The sequence below is a fragment of the Mus musculus genome, chromosome 11, assembly GCF_000001635.26.
Source record: "Mus musculus strain C57BL/6J chromosome 11, GRCm38.p6 C57BL/6J".
In the NCBI taxonomy this organism is placed as follows: Eukaryota; Metazoa; Chordata; class Mammalia; order Rodentia; family Muridae; genus Mus; species Mus musculus.
In genome coordinates this window covers 74,758,935-74,774,514 of record NC_000077.6, presented here as the reverse complement: position 1 = coordinate 74,774,514, position 15,580 = coordinate 74,758,935, and the positions used below count along the sequence as shown (strand labels likewise).

The following is a 15,580-nucleotide window of genomic DNA, read 5'->3' as shown; positions in this document are numbered from 1 at the left end:
TCCCCATGCCTAAGTTATGAACTGTTCCTGAGACACTTCTAGTCAGGATACACTACCTCAGCAACAAAGTCACTTTCTCTTAGAGCACAATCGCCAACACTCTGAGCCAGTGCAGCCTTCTCTCTTCCTAAGATGATTGCTATTTGCTACAGTAGCAGGAAGTCAGCTGATACACAACTGAAGCAAAAGACTGAAGAAAGATGTTGGGGTGGGTTAAGATTACTTGTTGACAAGCCTGGCATGGTCTTATGTGCATCTGTAATCTCAGGTATAACACTTATTTTCTCACATTCTTATATTATCATAATTTCTGCCTTCTTTGGTTTTGAAAGTCTCAAATAACCCAGGATAGACTCAAACTCAGTATGTAGCCAAGGATTCCCTTGAACTGATCCTCCTGCCTCCACCTCCCAAGGGCTGGCATCACAGCTGTGTGCTCCACCACACCTGGTTTATTCATGGCTATAGATAGGGCTCCATAAATGCCAGGTCAACTGCATCAACTAAGCTACATCCTTGGCAGAAGTTTTAGCATTCTGGTTAGCACTGTCCTCAATGTCGGTGACTGTGACATTCACCAAGCATTGAATCACACAAAGCACAGTCCTAGCCTGGGTTACACTGGCGTCTCTGTTGCAGAAGCAGGAAGTTAGCCATTAAGAGACTTTCCAATTTTCTCATTTGTTAGATGTAAAATATCGACCCCCAAGGTGGATAATCCATTTGTCCAAAGTCACGTGAGACTTCTCATGAGATGTATATGGCTACATTCAGGTCTTCTGCTACTTCAGCTTGCCTCCTGCCACATCACATCCATCCAGACCATACTCGAATGACACAGATTAATAACTAAGGAGTTACCTACCTTACTCTCCCATTCAGATTTATCTGAATATGCTGCTTAAAATCTGGATATTTAGATGCCAGATATGCGAAGTCAGGTGGTTTGTCCTTGTATCTATTTCTTGCATGCATTGATTTGCTTAGAGCCATCTTTAAAGAGAGGGAAGAAGAGATGTAAGAAAGATAAAGAGGAAACCAGCATATTTAGTGCCAAAAGCACAGGGGAGGGGGGGCCGCGCTGGGGGAAAACACTCATGCTGGTAACACCGGTACTGGAGAAGCAGAGGCAGGATCAGCAGAAGCTTGTAACAAGTCTGGGTTACACAGCCAGTCTGGCTACAATGCGAGACCCTGCCTCAGAAACAAACACACACAAATAGCAGCAAAGTAAGTCCAGTTTGCTGGCCCACCCCTTAAGGGGATATTGCTATTAGCAGAGCACTTGCCCACAATGCTCAAGGCCCTGGGTTCAGTCTCCAGGATTACACACACACACATACAAAATGGTAGACGCTCACTATATAGCAGTTTTAATTCCCTAATATTCAAATGCCCCTTACAGACATAGGAGTAAAAAGCATAAACCAAGGGCAGTCCCCAGGCCCCAAGAATATCAGAGGGTAATGGTTTTCTTCCATGTAATGCCGGACAAAAAGTAGGCCCTTCTCTAACAAGTCCAAGAGATACTGATGCACTAGGACTCTGCAGCACATTAAAGAGGACAGAGTTTACAGGCACGTACTCTGAACATGTGACCCAAGTTCAATTACAACCTTGGCCAATTCCGTTCATTTTTCTACACTATCCATTCAGGTCATAACAGACATACTCAACAAAGTCACTCCGTTTGATTCTTTAACTTTTGTTAAAAAAATTTTTTTCAACTGGGAATTTAACACAGTATCTCACATGTGCTCTATCAAGGACTGCTACACCCGAGATGACTAACTTCTGGATTTCTATCTGCCTATCCACCCCATTCCTCAAAGTTAAGTGAATGTCTGCTAGCACCAGTTTACTCTGTTCCTCCCACACTGGCCTAAGAGCCATTGCCCAATCAAGTGCCTCAGGACTAGCTGTACTTGTCTTTTTGTTCTTGCTGTTAGACAAGGTCTCCAGTAGCCCAGGCTCACTGGGAACCCACTCTGTAGGCAAGGCTAGTAGTCTAGAATCCCATGTCCTCTGAGTGCTGTGATTCCAGCTTGCACCACCACACTGGACTGGCACTTGCTGCCGCTCAGGTGGCATGGCTTACACTCCCCAGTGAAGTGTACAGACACTGAACATATCCCCACCTTTAAGCCTTTGGTCAAATGCCATCTTATTTATATCTTCTTGAGCAAGTCACTAAAACATTCAGTGACTGGAACGCACACTTTATTTTTCTTTTTTTTAAGCTTTTATTTATTTTTTGTATATGAGTACACTGTAGCTGTCTTCAGACACAGCAGAAGAGGGCATAAGACCCCATTACAGATGGTCATGAGCCACCATGTGGGTGCTGGGAATTGAACTCAGGACCTCAGGAAGAAGAGTCAGTGCTCTTAACCACTGAGCCATCTCTCCAGCCTCCCGCCCACCTTCTGTCTTTGAAATTTACTCACTTGGCATTCCCCACACATTTGCTTTAATTAAAAAAAAAACCTTCCCTACCAGTAAACTTCATGAGGGAACATATTTGTTCCCTGCTGTACCCCAATACTCAAAATAGGGCCTGTAAGGGGAGGCACTCAACTGTTGGTTGACTGGGAAGAATATGAAGTCACCAGGAGATCTAGCTCCGAGTGACAGAGCATGTGTCTAGCACGTGCAAGGCCTGGGCTCAGTCATCAACACCAAAGAAAATAAAGGAAATAACTATGAAATACTTTCCATCTGTGTGAGACACACACAGCATTCTCTTTCTGAATGGGCAGCCCAGTTGAGTCTCAACAATAACAAAAAAAGGCTCATCGGAGCGAGTCCAAAACCCAAAAGACCTCTAGGCCAGCCTTCTTTCCTCTTTAAAACTTCATGTTTCCTGGGTTTCTCTTGGCCTTTATCTCTTCACACATCATTTCTTCTAAAACTGAAGCTTATAGGATACTCTAAATTTGGCTTTTATGATGTCAAACTATGGAGGCAATAGAGACAGACCAGCGTTCAAGAGCACCAGCTGGTCTTCCAAAGGACCAGGGCTCGATTCCCAGCACCCGTATGGCTGCTCACCTAGTGCCATGACACAACCCTCTTCTGGCCTCTGCCTGCACTGTGCACGTGCTGCACAGACGTCCAGGCTGGCAAAACACCTACACCTACAAACTGTTTTGTGGGTTTGTTTTTTTTAAGTTTTTAGGAGGAACAGAAAACTCAACAGATGTCTCCCACCTAGACCCCAACACTTCCGTTTTCTCTTCACGCCCCCACCTCACAAACTTGACTTCTCCTCCGCCACTTCCCCGGCTCATCCACACCTTCTTCCCCTGGGTTTCAGCGCTCTCTAAGCATTGGCCTAGGCGAGGGACGAGGCCATCTCTCCTCCAGCTCCTCCCACCTACCGCCGGCCTTCGCGCACACCCGCCCGGGTCCCCGGCTTCTGACCCAGCGGTAAGCCCCCAAGGATCCGAGAACCGGAGGAGAAAAGCAGGTGAGCCGCTTCTTAGGCGATCCTTGTGCGCAACCGGATAAGAGATTTTTGAACCACGCACCTCGCAGGCCAATGGAGCAGGCGGACGGAGTGCGGACAGGCCCGCAATCACCAAGCCCACACCACTCACACAGCCAAGCTCCTGGAAACGCAGATGCTACGCTCCAAGCGCGCCGCCATCTTGCGCAGCCAATCCGCGCCGTGACTGGACAGACTACTCTCGCGAGACTTTTGACTTAGCCTAAAGAAAGAAGGAACTATCGCGATACTTGGAGACGGCGGTGAGTTTTCACCCAGGTTTGGGGGTGTGGTCGGCCGGGAGTCTTCTTAGGTTAGCGGATGGAGAAGACCTCACTAGTCCGCTGGCATGCAGCTATGTGATGGAGCCCGGCCAGGAACTTGGAACTACCCTCCTCCCCTGGCCTTTCTGGGTGCTGGGATTACAGGGATGGGCTACCCCACCAAGTTGTAAACGTTTGTTTTCCTTTGTTTTGAATGTAGCTTTCTTCAGCTCTCCCCAGCCTTACTAAATAGTACTAAATCTAGTCTTGGACAGGAAATAGGAAGGCTAGATGGGTTTGATGGCAATTAACACTTAAGTGCACAGCAAATCTGTGTGATGACACAGTAGTTACAGATAAACCTGTGAGATGGGTAAATAACTGGTACTTAGAAACTGTTTTGGGTGGGATAGGGGACGGGGAAATGGCTACCCTAACAAAAGACCCAGGTTCGAGTCCCAGCCCCAATATGGTGACTCGAAACCAGCTGTAACTCTAGTCCCTAAGTGCCCTCTGGAAGGCACACGTGCACGTGGTGCACAAACATGGAGGCAAACAGCCATACACATAAAGGTAAACCTCTTTTTAAATTCTATTTTTTTTTTTTAAAGAAACTGATTTGGCTAAAAAAAGCATTGAATCTGGACTCACGAAGCAAAAGGATAAAATCCTGGCGTGCGTTTGTTTGTTTGTTTGTTTGCTCGAGACAGGGTTTCTCTGTGTAGCCCTGGCTGTCCTGGCACTCACTTTGTAGACCAGGCTGGCCTTGAACTCAGAAATCTGAACTCAGAAATGCCTCTGCCTCCCCACCAATAGGCATTTCGTTGTCAGTTTTGTACGATGTTCTGTTCCAGATTGGCCAAAGGGTGTTTTCAGATTGTCTGTGTCAGTCACCTGGAATTCCTGGAACAGTAGGACTGATCAAGAAATACTTTTATAGAGCAATGCTAGGCCTCAAAGGACGGGAATGCCTCCTCTGTACTCACTGAGGGCAATTACCTGCATAGACGAAGCTATGTGCTGCAGAAGGAACAGTTGTCTTCAGGGAGCCCAGTTGCTTCCCTCCACCTTGCAGACCAAGCAGAACAGGACCAAGACCACACTGACCTTGGCTACTTTATTAGCTATGCTAATACCCCCCCAATTGCCCTACCCCCAATTTTTCCTTCATTTAACCCTAAGTATGGTGTTATAGGCCTGTAAATCCAAGCATTTGGGATATTGAAGCTGGAGTATGAGTTCATCCTATACTGTCTATCAAGTTCCAGGCCACCCTGGTCTACATGAGACCTTGCTCAAAAAGCCAAAGCGGCAGTGTACCACTAGATCAGTGGTAGAATGCAAAGGCCTGTGTAAACTAACACCACAAAGAAGAGATAGATAGATAGATAGATAGATAGATAGATAGATAGATAGATAGATAGATAGATAGATTGATTTATGGGTAGATAGATGTATAGATTTATGGATAGATAGATAGATAGATAGATGTATAGATTTATGATAGATGTATAGATTTATGGGTAGATAGATGTGTAGATTTATGGGTAGATAAATTAGCATAGCCATAAAATGTGGGCTGTCGAGACACTTGATGGACAATCATGAAGACCAGAATTTGGACCCCAGTCTCCACATAAGGAGCAAGGCACACCTGGGGCTTATTCGTTAAAGAAAAGAAAAGTATAAGCTGCACGCTCACAGACAGACTTTGCCTCAAAGGAGTAGGGAGACAACGATAGAGGCCATTCAATGGCCTCTTCTGGTTTCCACAAATGTGTACATGCACGCCTATGCCATACACTCACACAAATTAGTGTTTAAAGATTTTTGTAACTGAAGATTTGAAAAAAAAAACCCTGATAGATTTGTGGATGTGGGTAGGTGGCTCACAGTCACCTATAACTCACATTCCACGGTATCTGACACTCCAGGGTGTCTGACACCCTCTTCTTGCCTCCTCAGACACCATACTCACATGCATATACCAGAACACAGAGACACACATATAATTCAAAATAAAATAGATATTTTAGAAAAATGGGGCTGCAGAGGTGGCTCCACAGTTATGAGCGCTGTCTGCTCTTCCAAAGGACCCAGAGTCAATTTCCAGGACCCATGGGACAGCTCAGACCTGTCTGTAATTCCAGCTGCAGGGGACCCATTGTCTCTGGCACACAAGTGATGCACAGAAATACATGCAGCCAAAACACCTGCACACATAAATGAAAATGATAAGCTGGGCGTGGTGGCACACACCTTTAGTCCCAGCACTTGAGAGGCAGAGACAGGTAGATTTCTGAGTTCGAGGCCAGCCTGGTCTACAAAGTGAGTTCCAGAACAGCCAGAGCTACACAGAGAAACCCTGTCTCGAAAAACCAAAAAAAAAAAAAAAAAAAAAGAGAAAGAAAATGATAACTTTAAAAGAATATTTTTGAGTATTTTGTCTATTACTTTTGTATGTATGGGTGTTTGCTGCATTTGTCTGTACGCCGCATGCATGCAATACTCCTGAAGGCCAGAAGAGGGTGTGGGATCCGCCTTGGAACTAGCGTTACAGACAGTTGCAAACTGCAATTCAGGTGCTAAAAATTGAACCTGGAGTTCTCTAGAAAAGCAGTCAGTGCTCTTCACTGCCGAGCATCTCTTCAGCCCCTAAAATAAATTTTTAAAAAGATTTGAAAGAGAAATAAGTTAGGCAATGGTAGCACACATAATACCAACACTTGGGAAGCAAAGGTAGATGGATCTCTGTGAGTTCAAGGACAGCCTGGTCAACTGAGCAAGTTCCAGGACAACAACCAGGGCTACACACAGGGAGAAACCCTGTCTCAGGAGAAAAAAAAATGTATTCCATTGGGAAATGTTCCCACTTTATAACTGAACAGGCTTGTATTGACAATCAGGTCTTTTCAGTTTCTCTGTCCTTATTGCCCTAGGAGAGGCAACAGCAGTAGATAGAGGTTGTCTCATTCTTGGAAGAGCTGTTGGAAGGGTGACTGAAACTGCCTGGAGATGACCTTGGCCTGGCTTCTGTTCTAACAATCCCCAGAGCAGCAGCTCCCAAATCGGAATGTGCGCCTGCGCGTGTCACCTGGGGAACTCATTATGCAGAAATCTCCAGAGCAGCAGCCCTGAGAGTCCTGAGTCAGTATGAGAGCATCTGAGAATGTGCTCTGCTCCCAGCACCCTATGAGACTCTGACAGAGCTACACTCTCTGGGTAACTGTTTCTGTCATGTAGACCACACTTCAAGAAACAGACAGAGAGTAGAGGCAACTGTGATCACTTGAGAAGCAGGAAAGGCCCTGGGGAGGGACGAGGATGGGGGAAAAGTTAATTAGCTATCCTCTGTCAGCCCAGGAGACAAGGCTTTGGGGTGCACTCTGGGGTGGAGCAGGAGACAAGGCTTTGGGGTGCACTCTGGGGTGGAGCAGAAGTACCAAATCCACAGGAGGATCCTGTAGCTCTGATGGTCACATGAGAAGACCTCATGACTGGCATTCCCTTCTGTCCCGGGTACTTACTTTTGTTCAGTTAGGGATACTGGGGCACAGAAAACCACCTCTACCGATTCAATAGGGCATTTAAAGGTCGAGGCTCTGACTGAGAAAGAGCTGCCCCAGGGTCACCAGCAGAGATAACCAAAACTAGGGATGCTGTGGGAGGTGGAAGGGACACTAAGACCGTAGGAGTAAATGTTGCAACAGGAACATTGCTGGGAACATCAGTCCATCATCTCTGAAAAGTAATTACCCCCCCCCCCATAATCCCATTCCAGGGTATATACATGAGTGTGTGTGTGTGTGTGTGTGTGTGTGTGTGTACCAGAGAGACAACTCTTTTTTTTTTCTTTTTTTTTTCTTTTTTTTATTTATTTTTGTTTTTTTGAGACAGGGTTTCTCTGTATAGCCTGGCTGTCCTGGAACTCACTTTGTAGACCAGGCTGGCCTCAAACTCAGAAATCTGCCTGCCTCTGCCTCCCGAGTGCTGGGATTAAAGGCGTGCACCACCACACCACGCCTGGCTGAGAGACAACTCTTACCCATGGGCTCAGGGAAGCCCAAACATCCAGGATGCTCTTAGCACTACTTATCAAGCTAAAAAAAAAAAATCCATAAAGAATACTCATACCTTTGGACAGGTAGATAAATTGTGGTACAACAGAACAATAGAATGCTCAAATGAATGAATACATACATACTACATGGATAAACCTTAGAAACAAATTCTACAATAAATTCATTTATGTTAAATTACAAGATGAGCAAAGTAGAAAAACGTACTGCTTGGGAATCTGTGTGTATGTGTGAAAAATATAAAGAAAAGCAAAAGTTATGGGACCAATTCCAAATGGTGTTTAAGGCAGGGAACAAGGGCTCTAGAGTATTGGTTGTGTTCATGGTCTTCAGTATTAGCCTTATAGCTGTCTGTTAATCGGCCTATGATCTATGCATACATATCATGTATCCTTTGGGCTACATATTTCAGTATTTTTTAAAAAAGCAAGAAAGGCTGCTTTGGTCTCAGGTGCTTTTCCTGCACCCACTAGAGTACTGAACTCTGTACTTCATCTTGTTGTCTAATAGGCATTTAGAGACAAGGAGATAAAATATGGGACAACAGAAAATTTAAAAACTCATCTGGAGCAGGGTAGTGGTGGCACACACCTTTAATCCCAGCACAGCCAGGGCTATACAGAGAAAACCTGTCTCAATAAATAATTTAATTAATTAATTAATTAATTAAAAACTTGTCCCAAGAGCCAAGCAAGATGGCTCAAAGGGTTGAGGCCCTTGCAATCCAGCCTGACAACTTGAGTTCAGTCCCCAGGACTGACATGGGGGAAAAAGAGAATGGATTCCTAGAAGTTGTCCTCTGACCTACACACTTGCGCTGTAGTTCTATAGTACTGTAGTACGTTCCCCTCCCCCAAATAAGTAAGTAAGTAAGTAATAAATAAATAAATGTAATTTAAAAAAATCGTCTTCAGGCTAGAGCGATGGCTCAGCAGTTAAGAGCACCGACTGCTCTTCCAGAGGACCTGAGTTCAATTCCCACCAACCACATGGTGGCTCACAACCATCTGTCTAATGCCATCTTCTGGTGTGTCTGAAGAGAGCAATGGGATACTCATATATATAAAAGAAGTGAATAAATCTTTTTAAAAAGTATCTTTAAGACAGGCTCAATGGTTCATACCTGTAATCCCAGAATTCTGGAGGCAGAGGCAGGAAAGTCTCAAGTTCAAGGTCAGCCAGGGCTGCATAGTGAATTCATGACAACCCTGAATTACAGGGAGCATCTCATCCCAAGGATGAGCGCTGTCTCAGGTATGTGAGTACACTGTTGCTATCAGACACACCAGAAGAGGGCATCAGACCCCTCCTGTAATGGTTGTGAGCCACCATGTGGTTGCTGGGAATTGAACTCAGGACCTCCAGAAGAGCAGTCAGTGCTCTTAACCTCTGAGCCATCTCTCCATCCCCAAGCACTGTCTCATAAGGAAAAAATGGAGCATCCTCCACCCACAGTGTCCCGGCTTCTCCTAGAGCCCACACACAATAAGGCACAACCATCACTTGTTGCATACAAGTGACAGGGAGGTCTTGAGGAGACTCAAGCCAGGGTATCATGACCCTTCCCCATCCTTCCAGGTGGAGGTGTACGACTATGAACAAGCCCAGCTGGGAGAATCCTGCAGGGGGCACAGATGAGCTCCCAAAGATGGTGGTTACTTGGCTTAGAGGATAGCCAAGCCCAGGAAAGTAAAGTATTTGCTGTAAAAGCCTGAAGCCCATGTAAGGGTGGAAGGAGGCAGAACTATCTGCACCAAGTTGTTTTCTGACCTCCCTATACTCACCTTAGCTACCTACCCCTAACACATGCATGTGTGCTCATGCACGCACACATAGACACACATACACAAAGTTGCAATCAAGTTAAACACATAATAAATAAAGTACACAAAAGAGTACAGTCATCAGATTTGAGCTTAACCCTGTCAGGTTTGCTGAAGCACCCCGTGTCAGCCCTGGTCTCAGATGTTATTGCAGGACCTCTGGGGTAGGATCAAACAAGTCAAATTCCTTCTTTTTTGTTTTTTGTTTTTGTGTGGGAGTGAGGCATGTCTTATTATGTAACTCTGGCTGGCCTCGAACTCACTACCGCCAGAGTGCTGGGATCAAAGCCGCACCCAGCCAAACTGCATTCTTAGCAAGCAGTGGTGAGATTTGCTGATCCCAGAATCGCACTTTGAGAACTGATGACTTACTCAGCTACAGAGGATCCCTCTCTTCCCCATAGACAAAGCCTCACATTCATCAGGTCCACCATCACTTGGCTCACCATGTCCATGATGTCACCCATTGTTTACCTGCCAGGCGGGAAGAATGAGCTAACTGGTGACTAACTTAGAGCCTCAGAGGACAGAGTTAAGCAGGGGCCTGTACAATCCTGTGTACGTTCTCCTTTCTCTCCAGTCTCTTCAGGTCATGGGTCAAACCATCCTTAAAGTAATGCACACATTTCTGGGGCTGGGACTGTAGCTCGGTTGATAGTACGGGAGAGACGGAGTTCCATCCTCAGCACCACATAACCCAGGAGTGGTAGCACGTGCCTAAAACCCCAGGCCTTTGGAGGTGGAGACAGGAGGGTCAGAAGTTCAAGGTCATCTTGGAATACATAGTTGTTCTCAAAGGAACAAAAGTGTCCTTTTTTTTTTTTTTAAACTTGCATGAACTCAAAAGTAGTGTTCTGGTTTTCTATAGCTGCATGATTTTCTTTCTTATGCCCTAGAGTCTCACTACAAGCAAAAATCATGACTTTCAACTCAGTCAAAACCAGAGTCAGATTCTTCCCAGTCCTTTACCTCTCAGATGCTGAGAGCGTTCTGTAAATATCACCAAGGAGAAAGGACTGAAGGGACCACCCGTACAGGATCGTTGTTGGTGCCCTCCTGCTCCAGGAGAGGCAGATGAGCATCCCTTAGACTCAGGCTGGGGTGGAAGGAAACAGAAATGGGGCAATGTCATGCGTGACTGAGAGGCAGGAAGGGTCCCCTGCAATGCTGACAACCTAGCTCAGCCGTGAAATCCCTTCCTCTCTAGGAGGCTGGAGTGGAAAGGTTGAGAGGATCTGAGATCAAGCCTTGACATGCCAAGCTGCTGTGTCTGCTTGGATCTCCTACACTGAGGTGATGAGATATTTGCCTGTGCAGTTTGCTGCCTGCCTAGCTGTTGCCTAGGAATCAAGTCCATGCTGATCTTCCACTAAAGAGGGGTTTACTAAGCCAGGTGGGTACTTAGCCCTTGTAATCTCAGTAGAAGCGCAGAGGCACAAAAATCAGCTACAGGTTCCAGCCCAGCCTGATGTATATAGAGAGTCCTAGTCTGGACAGTGCTATACAACAGAACCCTGTCTCAAATTCTCAGGAGTGCATACACAACCATATCCAAAAAAAAAAAAAAAAAAAAAAAAAAACCCTCGAATTGTTTTTTAGAAAATATGTGGTGGCCAGGCGGTGGTGGCACACGTCTTTAGTCCCAGCACTTGGGAGGCAGAGGCAGGCGGATTTCTGAGTTCAAAGCCAGCCTAGTCTACAGAGTGAGTTCCAGGACAGCCAGGGCTATACAGAGAAACCCTGTCTCAAAAAACAAAAACAAAAACAAACAAAAAAAGAAAATATGTGGTGGAAACAGCTGTAGTTGTGACATTTGGGAGGTACAGGCATGTGGGACAGTGGACCATGCCAGGAAACCTAGTAAGGTTGAGTGGGCGCAAGACCCTGGCACCCAGGCATCCACCTGAGACCACAGACCCAGCTCCTGACAACAGCAGTGTAGCATAAACTCAGCATTTCATCTGCCTGGCGGCATTTCTCACACCCCAGCAGCGGGGTGGAACACGAATCCACACAAGCAGAAAAATCAAGAAATTTACATCATTCTTGACTACAAAGAAAGTTTGACATCAGCCTGTAGTATGTTGTGTGGTATTCACCAGAGAAGACTCCTCAGACATAAATTTAAGGTTTAAGTCAATAGAAAGTGTTTATTAGCCAGCCTGCTATTACACTTGGTGTTTGGGATCCCAATGTAGCACTGAGCCTTTCTCAGGGCGAGTGTTTAAGCACAAAACCCATGTTATGGGTTGACATTCTTCAGTTAACTAGCAGTTAGAATTGGAACTACAAAAGCTAACAAGCAAGGTTAGTACATTTTGAGACTTTCCCAGAACAATATGGACTTTGATGGATTAGGCCTTTGTTTTAGTTTTGGCAGTGGTGCTACATACTGAGTTTTATGGCCTGAATGGTACTTCCATCATGGAATCCATTGTGCTAAATTCTGAGGGCCTACTAAAGTCCAGAGATCTGTTACAGTGTCTCCCTCAAAAAACAAAAATAAAGCCAGCTGTGGTGGCACACACCTTTAATCCCTCTGTGACTTGGAGGCCAGCCTAGTCTACACAACAAGTTCCAGGACATCCAGAACTACATCTCAAAAAAACATCAAAAATGTGTTTGTGGACTGGAGAGATGGCTCAGCAGTTAAGAGTACTGTCTGCTCTTCCCAGAGGTCCTGAGTTCAATTCCCAGCAACTGCATGGTAGCTCACAACCATCTGTAATGGGATCAGATGCCCTCTTCTGGTGTGTCTGAGGACAAGCTGCAGTGTACTCACGTATATGAAATAAATGAATAAATCTTTAGAAAAAAAAGTGTGTGTGTGTGTTTGTGTGTGTGTGTTTGTGTGTGTGTGTGTTTGTGTGTGTGTGTTTGTGTGTTTGTGTGTGTGTGTGTGTATGTGTGTGTGTGTGCCTGTATGAGTTCAAAAGCACCGTGTGCATGCAGGAGCTGATAGAGGCCAGGAGAAGGGGTCAGCTCAGATGCCTTGGAACTAAAGTTACAAACAGTTATGAGCAGCCATGTGGATTCTTGAAACTAAACCTGGGTCCTCTACAAGAGCCTCAAGTGCTTTTATCCCTAAGCCATTTCTTAATGTATCATCTCACAGCGGAAAGCAGAAGGACCAAAGAGATTTTTAAAACAGGGTTGGGGGTGGCTATATTCATCCTTTTGTAACAAACCCAGTGCCGATGATAATGAACCCACTTCCACGGTGACAGATTAATCTCCTTGTGAGAGTAGAGTCCTCTCACAGCCTAATTTCTTAAAGATCTCACCTGGCAGTCAGGCGTGGGACTCATTTCTGTAATTCCAGAGTTCAGAAGGTAGAGGCAAGGGCCAGTCTGGATTATGTAATGAGACGCTGTCCCAAAAAGGGAGGTGAACCATACAACTACAATCCGGCCCTTGAGATGGAGGCCAAAAGATCAGGAGTTCAAGGTCTCTGTCAGCCCTAGCAGCATAGGATCCTTGAGACATTGTCTCAAGCCCTCTTCCTGAAACAATGGAGGGCTTGTGAGCGAGTGGAAACATCACTATCACGTTAAGACATCTCCCTGCGCCTTAGGTGCTTGGGCACAGATCACCACGGGCCTTTAACAGTCAGGGCGGGGCAAACAGCTGTGCCTAACCCAAGGTCTGCTGTCCCCGAGGAAGGTGAAGTGAGAGTCTAAGGGCTGACGGTAGAAAGTGCTAGAAGCAAGTGGTTCCCCTTCAAAAGAGAAGACAGTGATGGTGGCTAAGCAGCAGTGACATCATCAAGAACTCTCAATTACCTTCTGTCCCTCCTCTCTCAGTACAGAGAGGTGGGATGCTTCTGCCACAGTTCAAGGTGCCTTTGCCAAGGACATAGGAGCGGCTGCTTAAAGCAGGCGGGCTTACTCAGACAACAGCAGCAGAAATCTACTATATACCGGTCAGTCAGCATAAGCTGTGTGGAATTTGGATATTTAAAAAATTCTTACAATTGGAACTACTGAGACAAAGGACAAAACACACAAGTTCAATGATTTTTCTTTTTCTTTTTTTTTGGTGTTTTTGAGACAGGGTTTCTCTGTGTAGCCCTGGCTGTCTTGGAACTCACTTTGTAGACCAGGCTGGCCTCGAACTCAGAAATTTGCCTGCCTCTGCCTCCTGAGTGCTGGGATTAAAGGCAAGGGACACCATGCCTGGCGGATCCTTTATTTTTTTTTAATTATATTAATTTATTTTATGTGTATTAGCATCTTGCTTGCTTGTCTGTCTGTGCACCACACTTTGCCTGGTGCCCATGGAGACCAGAAGAAGGCATGAGATCCCTGGAATTAGCATTACAGATGGCTTTCAAGTATTAAATGCTTGCTGGGAACCAAACCAGAGTCCTCTGCTAAGAGAAATGAGTGTTCTTATCTGCTGAGCCATCTTCCCAGCCCTGCATCCATGATCCATGAGAAAACAAAAACAAAAATAACTTCAACAACTTCAAACTGTTAATAAAGGTGACCACGCATCAGACATTGCTGTTTGAAATCAACTAATATAATCTTTTGTCAGGGAAAGTTCTCAGTATGTCAACGTGTATTCAAGAATACACACATATGCCGGGCATTGGTGATTGGTGGCACATGCCTTTAATCTCAGCACTTGGGAGGCAGAAGCAGAGGCAGAGGCAGGAGGATTTCTGAGTTCCAGGCCAGCCAGGGCTACACAGAGAAACCCTGTCTAAAAACACACACACACACACACACACAACAAATTGACCCATTACATTCATATTTGAGAATTTATCAGAAGGAAAGGACTAGATGGGAGATAACTGGACAGAGAATATATATATGTGTGTATGTGTATGTATGTGTATATATATATGTGTGTGTGTGTATGTATGTGTATATATATATGTGTGTGTGTGTGTACATATATATATACACATATATATGTATATATATGTGTGTATATATGTATATATATGTATATATATATATATATATATATATATATATATATATATATATTCTTCAGTGATTCAAAGAAGCATATTTATTAAGAGTTGAGGATACAACCAGAGGTGGTAGCCCATACCTGTAATCAGACTCAGGAAGTTGAGGAAAGAAGACTAAGATTTTAAGGCCAGCTGGGGTACAGAAGAGACTTCTTCAAAACAGAGGACAAGAGCATTGGCCTTTTATGTTCAAGGCCCTGGTTTGTGTTCAGCATTGTAATGTTGTTGGTGTTGGTGATGGTGATGGAGGAGGAGGAGGAGAAAAACAATAATAAACAATAAAAATAAAAGAGAAAATAAATATTTGGGCTGGTGACATGGCTCAGTGGGTAAGAGCACTGACTGCTCTTCTGAAGGTCCTGAGTTCAAATCCCAGCAACCGGTAACATGGTGGCTCATAACCACTCGTAACGAGATCAGATGCCCTCTTCTGGTGTGTCTGAAGTCAGCTACAGTATACTTATTTATAATAATAAATAAATCTTTAAGAGAGAGAGAGAGAGAGAGAGAAAATATTCATGATATAGGATTTGGTAGAAAAACCAGATGTGAAGAGTGCACACACGCACTTGGGAGGCAGAGGCAGGCGAATTTCTGAGTTCGAGGCCAGCCTGATCAACAAAGTGAGATCAAGGACAGCCAGAGCTACACAGAGAAACCCTGTGTTGAAAAACCAAAAAAAAAAAAAAAAAAAAGAGTGCACACACAATACTATCAATACTATCAATATTATCCCTTTCAACATTCTATTTTATACCTATGAATAAAATAAAAGACCAGAAATTGGTGCTGGAGAGATGGCTCATCACTTAGGAGTGCATGCTGTTCTTCCAAAGGACTCAGCTTACAAAAACCTGTAGCTCTAGCTCTCAGGAGACCCAGGGTCTGCAGCCTGTGAAGAGACCTGTGCTCATGTATACATCAACCCATACTTAGAAGTA

At 44.9% G+C, this 15,580-nt stretch overlaps 1 protein-coding gene across 7 annotated transcripts in view; it reads right to left on the bottom strand.

The window, feature by feature from the left end:
* The window catches only part of Mettl16 (methyltransferase like 16), a 56,041-nt gene extending 52,341 nt beyond the window's left edge, over positions 1–3,700 (bottom strand). For 3 of the 7 annotated variants that reach the window (XM_006534001.3, XM_030246249.1, XM_006534000.4), the window contains exons 1-2: positions 3,531–3,699; positions 866–993 (exon numbers count right to left, since the gene is read on the bottom strand). Coding sequence is in view for 5 of the 7 variants with exons in the window: in XM_006534000.4 (XP_006534063.1) it covers positions 866–993 (128 nt within the window). In the remaining 2 variants the exon portion in view is untranslated. Of the gene's footprint in view, positions 1–865; positions 994–3,249 lie in introns of all 7 variants that reach the window. The other 4 variants (XM_017314719.2, XM_006533998.4, XM_006533999.3 and 1 more) reach the window with 4 other exon arrangements.
* Between the last annotated feature and the right edge of the window lie 11,880 nt (positions 3,701–15,580).